The sequence below is a fragment of the Pristiophorus japonicus genome, chromosome 14 (genome assembly GCF_044704955.1).
Source record: "Pristiophorus japonicus isolate sPriJap1 chromosome 14, sPriJap1.hap1, whole genome shotgun sequence".
In the NCBI taxonomy this organism is placed as follows: domain Eukaryota; kingdom Metazoa; phylum Chordata; class Chondrichthyes; family Pristiophoridae; genus Pristiophorus; species Pristiophorus japonicus.
In genome coordinates this window covers 187,437,609-187,450,186 of record NC_091990.1, presented here as the reverse complement: position 1 = coordinate 187,450,186, position 12,578 = coordinate 187,437,609, and the positions used below count along the sequence as shown (strand labels likewise).

Genomic DNA, 12,578 nt, shown 5'->3' with positions numbered 1-12,578 from the left:
CTGGAATCAATCTAGTGAACCTTCTCTGAACAGCCTCCAATGCAAGTATATCCTTCCTTAAATATGGAAACTGACTTCTCTGCTTTTATACTCCATCCCCCTTGCAATAAAGGCCAACATTCCATTTGCCTTTCTGATTATTTGCTGTACCTGCACATGCACACTAACTTTTTGTGTTTCATGCACAATGACTTTTAGTGTCCCCTCCCCTTTTAGAGGGGGCACTTGGAAAAATTTGATTTTAGCGCCCCAAAAAAAAGAAAAACACAAAAAAAAAACACAAAAAAGGGAAAAAAAAGGGCCTTGTAAATGTCTGCTGTGTCATCCAGGGCGGGTGGCACGGTTTAATGTTTTTTGTTTCACAGATAAACTCAAAAAGAGTTTCATGCACAATGACCCCCAGGAACCCTCTGTACTGCAGCACTTTGCAATTTTTCACTTTCTATTTTTCTGCCGAAGTGGATAACCTCACATTTTCCCACATTATACTCCATCTGCCAAATTTTTGCCCATTCACTTAGCCTGTCTATATCCCTTTGCAGATTTCTTGTGTTCTCCTCACAATTTGCTCTCCTACCCATCTTTGTATCATCAGCAAACGTGGCTACATTACACTCTGTCCCTTCATCCAAATCATTAATATAGATTGTAAATAGTTAAGGACCCAGCACCAATCCCTGCGGCACTCCACTAGTTACTGTTTGCCAACCAGAAAATGACCCATTTATCCCGACTCTGTTTTCTGTTAGATAGCCAATCCTCTATCCATGCTAATATATTACCCCCAATCCCGTGAACTTTTATCTTGTGCAGTAACCTTTTATGTGGCACCTTATCGAATGCCTTCTGGAAATCCAAATCCAGCACATCCACTGGTTCCCCCTTATCCACCCTGCTGTGTGCAAGCAAGGAAAGCCATTCTTTTTCTTCCAAAAATGTTTAAAATCTAAGAGCAGCCAGGAGCATTTTCCACTTGGGCATTTAACTTAATTTGAAAAGGAATGTTTAAGTTCTAAGAGCTCGTTTGTTTATTCATCAAATATCGCAGTGATGCAAATGGGAATGTTAAATATATTTTTAAATCTTGAGTTGCCTTTCTTTGGTTATTTTTTACTGCAAATTTTCCAGAAATGATAGGATTGCTTGAGAGAACAGGTTGCAAACAGTGTTGATTATAATATCACATTTAATCATTTTTTACGGGTGGAAAAACAAACTATTCTTCCATTTTGGTTTTTGTATTAAAATGTACAAGGGGGATAGAGTATAAAAGCAGAGAAGTCCTGCTACAACTGCACAAGGTATTGGTGAGGCCACACGAGTACTGTGTACAGTTTTGGTCTCAGTATTTAAGGAAGGATATACTTGCATTGGAGGCTATTCAGAGAAGGTTCACTAGTTTGATTCCAGAGATGAGGGGGTTGACTTATGAAGATAGGTTGAGTAGATTGGGCCTGTACTCATTGGAGTTCAGAAGAATGAGGGGTGATCTTATCGAAACATATATAAGATAACGAGGGGGCTTGACGAGGTGGATGCAAAGAGAGTATTTGCACTCAGGAGAAACTAGAGGACATAGTCTCAGAATAAGGGAATGCCCATTTAAAACTGAAATGAGGAGGAATTTCTTCTCTGAGGGTTGTAAATCTTTGGCATTCTCTGCCCCAGAGAGTTGTGGAGACTGGGTCATTGAATATATTTAAGGCGGAGATAGACAGATTTTTGAGCGATAGGGGAATAAAGGGTTATGGGGAGCGGGCAGGGAAGTGGAGCTGAGTCCATAATCAGATCAGCAATGATCTTATTGAATGGCGGAGCAGGCTTGAGGGACCGGGTGGCCTACTCCTGCTCCTATTTCTTATGTTCTTAAACCTTGTTTTGAAAATCATTAAATGAAAGTTCTTTAAAAATGATTGAAAATGTACTTGGGAGAAAAAAATATATTGATTCAACTTAACTACATACCAGACTTTAAAAAAATACAAGCAGCCTGCAATGTTTTTTTCAGTATTAAGTTAATAACAAGGTATATACAACCAAGTTTTGTACTAAGAGACTTTCACTCGGCTACAAAGGTGTGTTTAGAAATTAATTTGAACCTGACCCCAATTATTTTTTTCTTTGTGCATTTACTTTCTAAAACTTTTATTTCCATTCCCCCATTGTCTTTGTGTTCCGTTAAGCTAAAAGTAACCCCTGCCTTGAAATTAAACTGAATACATTTTCAAAAAATGATTTCCAGAAATGGTGCATTCCATCGATGCCAGCAGTGGGGACAGTGATGCAAAGCACATAGCACGCCACTGAAAACGGATTCACCAGTGTTATTGACTGCTTAAATTCCCATGCTTGAGACTCTTCCCCCTGCGCGCTCAATGATTGGACGGGTGTAGGATTCGTGTAGTCTGAGGAAGTTATTGGGCTTACTCTCTGTTTGCACAGAGGACTTGCATTGGTCCAACCTGACTGATGCCCTGGTGATGTCATTGGTGTGTCATGTCCAAGCTATATTCCTCTGGAAGGTTATGCCCAGGCATATCTCTTTGCTAGTTTTGATAGGTTTTGACAATAATTAAATTGCCTGTTCCTTGTGCTTTTTTTCCTTTTGGAGAACAGCGTGCATGCCTGTTCTTCCAGATCATTCAGGCATCGCTGAAGCTTTTTGGTGTGATTTCTGACTTCGTGCAGGATTTCCAAATGGCAATGTCACCAGCAAATTGCAAAAAAAAACCCAATCCTTCAGATGTAGAATTCCATTGATGTGAATGAGGAACAGGAGTGTTCTGAGAACAGAGTCCTGGTGAATTCTTACCACTGAGCAAAACCTGTGGCACTTGCTGTGCCTACTCTGACATAAGAACATAATAGGAGCATGCTCCGCCATTCAGTACGATCATAGAAACATAGAAAACAGGTGCAGGAGTAGGCCATTCGGCCCTTCTAGCCTGCACCGCCATTCAATGAGTTCATGGCTGAACGTGCAACTTCAGTACCCCATTCCTGCTTTCTCGCCATACCCCTTGATCCCCCTAGTAGTAAGGACTTCATCTAAGTCCTTTTTGAATATATTTAGTGAATTGGCCTCAACAACTTTCTGTGGTAGAGAATTCCACAGGTTCACCACTATCTGGGTGAAGAAGTTCCTCCTCATCTCGGTCCTAAATGGCTTACCCCTTATCCTTAGACTGTGTCCCCTGGTTCTGGACTTCCCCAACATTGGGAACATTCTTCCTACATCTAACCTGTCTAACCCTGTCAGAATTTTCAAGATTTCTCTGAGGTCCCCTCTCATTCTTCTGAACTCCAGTGAATCCAAGCCCAGTTGATCCAGTCTTTCTTGATGGGTCAGTCCCGCCATCCCAGGAATCAGTCTGGTGAACCTTCGCTGCACTCCCTCAATAGCAAGAATGTCCTTCCTCAGGTTAGGAGACCAAAACTGTACACAATACTCCAGGTGTGGCCACACCAAGGCCCTGTACAACTGTAGCAACACCTCCCTGCCCCTGTACTCAAATCCCCTCGCTATGAAGGCCAACATGCCATTTGCTTTCTTAACCGCCTGCTGCACCTGCATGCCAACCTTCAATGACTGATGTACCATGACACCCAGGTCTCGTTGCACCTCCCCTTTTCCTAATCTGTCACCATTCAGATAATAGTCTGTCTCTCTGTTTTTATCACCAAAGTGGATAACCTCACATTTATCCACATTATACTTCATCTGCCATGCATTTGCCCACTCACCTAACCTATCCAAGTCGCTCTGCAGCCTCATAGCATCCTCCTCGCAGCTCACACTGCCACCCAACTTAGTGTCATCCGCAAATTTGGAGATACTACATTTAATCCCCTTGTCTAAATCATTAATGTACAGTGTAAACAGCTGGGGCCCCAGCACAGAACCTTGCGGTACTCCACTAGTCACTGCCTGCCATTCTGAAAAGTCCCCATTTACTCCTACTCTTTGCTTCCTGTCTGACAACCAGTTCTCAATTCATGTCAGCACCCTACCCCCAATCCCATGTGCTTTAACTTTGCACATTAATCTCTTGTGTGGAACCTTGTCGAAAGCCTTCTGAAAGTCCAAATATACCACATCAACTGGTTCTCCCTTGTCCACTCTACTGGAAACATCCTCAAAAAATTCCAGAAGATTTGTCATGGCTGATATGATCATGGACTCAGCTCCACTTCCCTGCCAGCTCTCCATAACCTCTTATCGTTGTAAGAAACTGTCTATTTCTGTCTTAAATTTATTCAATGTCCCAGCTTCCACAACTCTCTGAGGCAGCGAATTCCACAGATCCACAACCCTCAGAGAAGAAATTTCCACTCATCTCAGTTTTAAATGGACGGCCCCTTATTCTAAGATTATGCCCTCTAGTTCTAGTCTTCCCCACCAGTGGAAACATCCACTCTTCATCCACCTTGTCAAGCCCCCTCATAATCTGTATCGATTAGATCACCTCTCATTCTTCTGAATTCCAGTGAGTAGAGGCCCAACCTACTCAACCTTTCCTCATAAGTCAACCCCCTCATCTCCAGAGTCAACCTTGTGAACCTTCTCTGAACTGCCTCCAAAGCAAGTATATCCTTTCGTAAATATGAAAACCAAAACTGCACACAGTATTCCAGGTGTGACCTCACCAATATCTTGCTGTAGCAAGACTTCTTTGCTTTTATACTCCATCCCCTTTGCAATAAAGGCCAAGATTCCATTGGCCTTCCTGATCACTTGCTGTACCTGCATACTATCCTTTTGTGTTTCATGTACGAGTACCCCCAGGTCCCGCTGTACTGCAGCACTTTGCAATCTTTCCCCATTTAAATAATAACTTGCTCTTTGATTTTTTTCTGCCAAAGTGCATGACCTCACACTTTCTAACATTATACTCCATCTGCCAAATGTTTGCCCACTCACTTAGCTTGTCTGTGTCCTTTTGCAGATTTTTTGTGTCCTCCTCACACATTGCTTTTCCCCCCATCTTTGTATCATCAGCAAACTTTGCTACGTTACACTACACATTCTGTTAGGAAACCTAGATATTGAATTAATTTACTTCAAAAAAGATTGTTGGGTACTTATTGGTTACTGATATCCTTCTCAATGTTTTTATTTTCTTATTTTGTTGGAAGAATAGTAGTTTACAGCCTGAAATAGTTTAAATCATAAAACCATTCAGCTAGGAACTACCAATGATTTATCCAATAATTCAGCAATTGTATAATCTGAATTTCTGAAGAGAATTGTCAGTGTTTACTGCCAGTACAGGAAATGTGTCTACAAATGCTACTGCTTTATTTACATCACCTGGGATTCGTAAGTGCCATGTGTATACATCGTGTTAGCTTTTGATTTAATTTTAAGCCTTACTGTTGTGTGCAGATTCCTGATGGCGACTGATCGTTTGGTTTATGCAGCTTTTTGGTGTAAAGATTAGTCTGATCAATTATTAATTATTATTTTGTAGCTGTTTAGATGAGAACTAAGCAGCTTGCATCTTCATGTCCTTCTGCAATTTGCAGCTCCTACAGAGCTGGTAATGATGGAGATTGCTGTAAATTTTGGAAAAGCTTTGATTTGTGGGTTTTTAGAAGCTTGATAGTCTGAATCTGGGGGGTAGAATCTGGGGAGTTTAGCAATTTAATGGGAATTTATTGCTGCAGTTGCAAGAACATAAGCCTAGAAATCTGATTGCACAGCACCCTTTTCTCAAAAGAAACAGGCTGTGAAAGATCCAGTATGGTGTACGGCATGTATACACTCAGTCCACACCAAAATTGTGCCAAGCACCATATTGGTTACAGTGCTCTATAATCATTCAGTTTGCCCACCTGAAACAGGCATTAGATCCACTGCCGATACAAATTGGCCCCTTCATTCCCACAGCTCCATATTTGAATATCTTCAATTAGGTTTCCACTCGTGCCACAGCACTGAAAGATCCCTAATTAATGTCATTAATGGTATCCTCTGTGACTGTGACCATGGTGCATTATCTCTCCTCCTCCTCCTCCTTCACAACCTCTCTGCAGTCTTTAACATGGTCAACTACACCATCATCCTTCAATGCCTGTCCTCCATTGTCCAAGTCAATGGTATATGCTTTGCTTGGTTTCAGACTTGCTTATCCAATCATAGCCAGAGCATTTCCAACTTTTCTTCCTGCCCCAAACTGTTGTCTATGGGCTCTCCACAAGGTTAGTCCCCTTCTCTTCCTTATCTACATGCTGCCCCTTGGCAAAATAATTTAAGACCTGGTGTCAAATTTTATACCTACACAGATGACATCCAGCTCTGTCTCACCGCCACTTCTCTCGATCCTGAACTGCCTCTGTGTTGTCAGACTGCTTGTCCTACATCCAGTCTTGGATGAGCCTCAATTTCCTCCAGACCAAAACCATCGTCCTTGGTTGCCACCACAAACTCCACACCCATGCCACTGATACCGTTCCACTCCCTGGCCACTGTCTCAAGCTGAACCAGAGTGTTCACAATCTCGTCATCCTATTTGATCCCTGCCTGAGCTTCCAACTCCATGTCCTCTCCATCACAAAAACTGCCTGCTTCCACCTCTGTAATGTTATCCACCTCCACCTATTTCCTGCTGAAATCCTCATTCAATCCTTTGTTCCCTTCAAACTCTAGTATTCCAGTACTCTCCTGGTTGGCCTTTCATGCTCTACCCTCCATAAACTTCAGCTCATTCATATCTCTGCAACTTGTATCCTAACCTAAGATAGTCCTGCTCACCCATCAACGCTGTGCTCACTGACTGAAACCAGCTCCCAGTGCTCTCATGCCTTCAATTTAAAATTCTTACCCATGTATTTTAATTGCCTAACTTCCATCAGCTCTGTAACCTCCTCCAACCGTAGTTTTTTTTTTTAAACTGAGGCCTTTAAAGAGGAGAGTGTTTGGGTACATACTAGACACATTCCCATGATGGGGAAAGGAAGGCTATCCAAATCTAGACCTCCCCGGATTATTAAAGATATAGAGATCAAAATGAAAGAGAAAAATGAGGCTTATTATAAATGTTCATAATTCAGTACAGAACTAAGTTGAATACAAAATATGCAGGGGAGAACTGAAAAAGAAAATAAGAGGGCCAAAGAGAACATATGAGAATAGATTAGCAGGCAACATAAAAGGGAACCCAAAAATCTTTTATAAACATATAAATAGTAAAAAGGAAGGGTGGGGCCAAACAGGAGGTGTGCTTGTTGAGGCAGAAAGCATGGCTGAGGTATGAAATGAGAAGTTTGCATCTGTCTTCATTAAAGGGGAGGATGCTGCCAGACTGGAGGGAAGTGTGCAGTGGTATTCCCCAGGGATCGTGTTGGGACCACTGCTCCTTTTGATGTATATTAATGACCTGGACTAGGCTATACAGAGCATAATTTCAAAGTTTTCAGATGACACGAAACACGCAATTGTAGTAAACAGCGAGGACAATAGTAACAGACTTCACGAGGACATAGACAGACTGGGCAGACACATGGCAGATGAAATTTAACGCAGAGAAATATGATGTGGTTCATTTTGGTAGGAAGAATGAGGAGAGACAATGTAAACTAAATGCTACAATTTTAAAGGGGTGCAGGAACAAAGAACTGGAGGTGTACCCACGTAAGTCTTTGAAGATTACAGGACAAGTTAACAAGGCTGTTAAAAAGGCATATGGGATTGTTGGCTTTATAAATAGAGGTATAGAGTACAAAAGCAAGGAAGTTATGTTAAACCTTTATAAAATGCTTAGTCCTCAGCTAGAGTATTGTGGCCAATTCTGGGCACCACAATTTAGGAAGATTGTCATGGCCTTGGAGAAGGTATAGAGGAGATTTACTAGACTGGTACCAGGGATGAAAGAATTCAGTTACTTGGAGAGAAACTGGGTGGTAGTTCTCCTTCGAGCAGAGAAGGTTAAGGGGAGATTTGATAGAGGTGTTCAAAATCTTGAAGGGTTTTGATAGAATAAATGAGGAGAATCTGATTCCAGTGGCAGAAGAGTCGGTAACCAAAGGACACAGATTTAAGATTTTAGCAAAAGGACCAGAGGTGACATGAAGAAAAACTCTCTCAGTAAGTTGTTAGGATCTGGAATGAACTGCCTGACGGTGTTGGAGCAACTTCAATAATAATTTTCAAAAGGGAATTGAAGAAATACTTTTAAAGGAAAAAAATTGTAGATCTATGGGGAGAGAGCAGGGGAGTGGGACTAATTGGATAGCTCTTTCAAAGAGCCAGCACAGGCACGATAGGCCGAATAGTCTCCTGTGCTATATCAATCTGTGATTCGTTGATTGTAGATAGATATATTATAGATAAATGTACCAGTCCTATAGGTGCTAAATGCTGAAGTTCAGTTCTACTATGCTTTTTAAAGTGACAATCGGGGTGGTTCACAGCGGTGGTGTGTGGCATGAGTGTTTATGGAAAGCCATCATTGCGATGGTATTGGGCCTTCACAGCGCATGTTCCAAAAGAGACATGTGTTCCTAAGTTCTCCCTACACATTCGATAGTAGGTAGCGCAATGCTCATACAATAGTTTCAAATCAATGTGCATGAAGTTGTACTGCTACTGTTACCTAATTATTCATCTGTTCTGTCACAGAATTTTGAAGATATCAGGTGCAAATGCATTTGTCCACCGTACAAAGATAATGCAGGACACATTTATAACCAGAATGTATCGCAGAAGGATTGGTAAGTAGACTTCTGTCTCAAAATGTTAAATCTCATTTTTTTTAAAACCGTTGCTTTTCATTTTTTATTCCTTATCGTCCTCTCCATTAATTTTCCTGCAAGAGTCGATGTGACTGCCTCTTTCAATAAGGAGTGTAGGACGGACAGTAACCTAAGTTAATGAATTTCAAATATTCCTATGTGGGTGAGTCCTTTCAGTATTGACACTTTCAGAGAGCCCCCCCCCCCCACCCCAACGTCTGAAATGGTCCGCTACCCAAAGGAAAACCTTGTAATCATTGTAGCAGAAAATGCTTTTAGTAGTACGCAATATAAAAAATAATGTGCTCATAGCAAATACAAATACAACAAAAAATATGAATACAGAATTCATGAGACTGCTTCAGACAGACTTAAATCTGCTTACTTCAAGGATCCCTGGGATTCCCTCATGGATCCCAGTTTGAAAACCTGTCAGTGCTGCTGTATGGGTGGCTGATGGGATGTCCCTTTGCAGTTGTTTGAGCCAATGTTGATTTTCCTGTCGCCCTTGAGGTGGAATATCCAGAGCATCTTGCTCTTCTGTGTGAAAGCCTGCCCTGTTGGATGTTGTTAAAATATTTTCAGCAGACTGGCAATTGCCTTTAAGTTAGTTTGTCATAAATTCTCCCCAATAAAGAAAGGACAAGTGAATTTACCATTATAGACTGAGTGTAATATAAGTTGCGGTAATGTAGTGGTTATGTTACTGGACTAGTAATACAGAGGCCTGGACTAGTAATCCAGGGAATGCGAGTTCGAACCCCACCATGGCAGTTTGAGAATTTGAATTCAGTTTTAAAAGATCCGAAAGTAAAAAGCTAGTATCAGTAAAAGTGACCATGATGCTGTCAGATGGTTGTAAAAACCCACTGGTTCACTAGTTTCCTTGAGGTAAGGAAACCTAAACCTTATTTCTTGTAGGTCAGCTAACCTGCCATTCATACCAAGTCTACCCCTAAGTGACTCCAGTCCCACACCAATGTGGTTGACACTTAATTGTCCCCTGAAATGGCCTAGTAAGCCACTCAATTGCATCAAACTGCTACAAAGAATCAGCATTGTGGGAGTACCTTCACTACACGACTGCAGAGGTTTTAAAAGAAGGCACACCACCACCAATACCACCATGACTACTTTCTCAGGGCAACTAGCGATGGGCAATAAATGTAATGGATATGTTACTTTGCCAGCAACGTCCACCTTCCGAGAATTATTTTTTAAAAAGCTGAAGATTTCTGTACTGAGCAACAAAACATTTCTGTTAGGTTTCCAGTGTTGGCATCGGGAACTCCAAATCAGATGGAGAATAAAACTCCTTTTATGCTGTCTTAACAATGTGCATCAGTTACAATTGCACCATTTCTGTTTGCCACACTATTCAATCTTAGGATTTTTTGAGCAGACCTACAGTTGATGTGAATCTAACATATGTTTTAGGATTTCTTGACTATTTATCTAGAGTGCATTTGGAAAAGGATATACTTTAAATGTTGTTTTAAAGCATAGGGCTGGATTTTCATCATTTTTTCAACCATTTACCACCAAAAATATCACCGGTGGTAAATTCACCGCAGAGTACCATTGAAATATCGGCAATTTCATAATTTAGCACTGAAATACCACCGGTGTTAAATTCATCAGTGATTTACCAACGGTGGTAAAAAATACCACCGATCTTATTTTTTTGTCGTTTTTATGATGTCATTAAGTGTGCAACACCGAAATGCCACTGAAAATTACCTCCAGAAGTAAATTCATCAATACCTAAATTACCGCTGAGAAAAGTGCAGTCTTATCTGATCTTATCTGATTGAATCCAGTGCTACGGATGCCATTTTAAAAAATGGAGCTGCAGTCCATTCCATGAGAGAAGGCTGCGTTTTACACAGACATCTTTGTGAGTTCAGAGTTAGATTTTAAGGATATTTGAGGCTTAATGGATTATTTAAGAAAATTGGAGGACATTTTAAGAATATTTAAGAAAATTGGAGGACATTTTGAGGATATTGAGAACATCAGCTCATAAATCAACACTTTGCTTGAACAGTGAGAGTTACATTTCACCTTTACTGCCCACTCTATCGTTGAGTCTTACCCTTCATTTTCTAAAAGTTAGACACAGTACAAGAATGGTTATAAAATGTTGTAAACTTTGAAAAATGTAATAGGCAATAAATAATTTTTTGCAAGAACTACAACATTAACAGCAAGATCAAAAACAGCAATAAAACATCAGCCCCACTCTGCACTTATTTTACCTGCAGCCAATACTCCAACACCGAAATACCACCGAAAATTACCACCAAAGGTAAATTCATCAATAACACCATTTTTACCACTCATTTTATTTTGAGTGTTGCACGATCAAAAATAAGAATGAAATACAGTTAGCCCTGCCACCGGTCATATTTGATGAACTAGCGGCCTTGAGTGAAAGTGGAATTTTTTTTAAAAAGCGATTTTTAAATAGCCCGAAATACCAACGGAAAACCAGTGGTAGGGCTAAATGATGATAATCTAGCCCATAGCGTTTGCATGGGAACAGTAGCATAGTGGTTATGTTACTGGACTAGTAATCCAGAAACCTGGACTAATGATCCAGAGACGTGAGTGCAGATTCCGCCACGGCAGCTGGGGAATTTAAATTCAGTTAATTAAATAAATCTGGAATTAAAAAATAGTATCAGTGATTGTGACCATGAAACTATTGGATTGTTGTAAAAACCCATCTGGTTCACCTAGATGTCCTTTAGGGAAGGAAATCTTCCATCTTTATAATCTGGCCTATATGTGACTCCCGACCCACTGCAATGTGGTTGACTCTTAACTGCCCTCTGAAATGGCCTAGCAAGCTACTCAGTTGTAAAATAATATGATTAAAACCGGACCGGCACTGACCTCTGCACTGGCTACGGACACGACAACAGCACACCCAGCCTAGTCGGCCCTGCAAAGTCCTCCTCACCAACATCTGGGGACTTGTGCCAAAGTTGGGAGAGCTGTCCCACAGACTAGTCAAGCAACAACCTGACATTGGCTGATAGTATGTCATACTCACAGAATCAATGTCCCAAACTCCTCCATCACTATCCCTGGGTATGTCCTGTTCCACCAGAAGGACAGACTCACCAGGGGTGGCGGCACAGTGGTGTAGTCGGGAGGGAGTAGCCCTGGGAATCCTCAACATTGACTCTGGATCCCATGAAGTCTCATGGCTTCAGGTCAAGCATGGGCAAGGAAACCTCCTGCTGATTACCACCTACTACCCTTCCTCATCTGATGAACACTACTTGGAAGAAGTACTAAGAGTCACTCATAGGCAGTTCCTCGAAACGAGGATGACTTGCTTCCATGCCAATAATGGATGAGTTCACAGGTGTTTCTATGAAGGACCTGAACTACATCCTGAAGGGTGAAAGATGCCTGTGCGTGGATTTTTTTAAACGTGTGGTGGCCGTTGCACACCAGCCACCACATGGGCTTGACCGAGCTAGGTCTTGGTCGAGTGGCAAGGATTACCCAAGCTGTGATGTACGGACCTAGTGCGCGCGCACATTGCAGTGTGGGCTGGCCCGTGCTGCCCCTGGCCCCGAACTCACGCCTGCCCTGGGCCACGATCACATCCCTCCGCAGCCTCTCGCCGCTCTTTCGCGCCGACCTCGCCACTCCTGCTGTATCTGCCTACGCTCCAATCACCGACCTGGACCTTTGATGACGTCACTCTTCACTGCCGTCACCTCCTGCAACAGTTCGCGCTGCTCCCTGAAGTGGCTTCTGCTCGCCGCTCCCAGAGGCCTCCACTCGCTGTTCCTTTTATGGCCCTGACCTGCCTCTGGTGTTCTCAT

General features: G+C 41.9%; 1 protein-coding gene across 3 annotated transcripts in view; it reads left to right on the top strand.

The window, feature by feature from the left end:
• The window catches only part of tmem9b (TMEM9 domain family, member B), a 76,152-nt gene that overhangs the window by 1,443 nt on the left and 62,131 nt on the right, over positions 1 to 12,578 (top strand). For all 3 annotated transcript variants that reach the window (XM_070899960.1, XM_070899958.1, XM_070899959.1), the window contains exon 2: positions 8,621 to 8,712. In XM_070899960.1, coding sequence (XP_070756061.1) covers positions 8,621 to 8,712 — 92 coding nt within the window. The remainder of the gene's footprint in view (positions 1 to 8,620; positions 8,713 to 12,578) is intronic.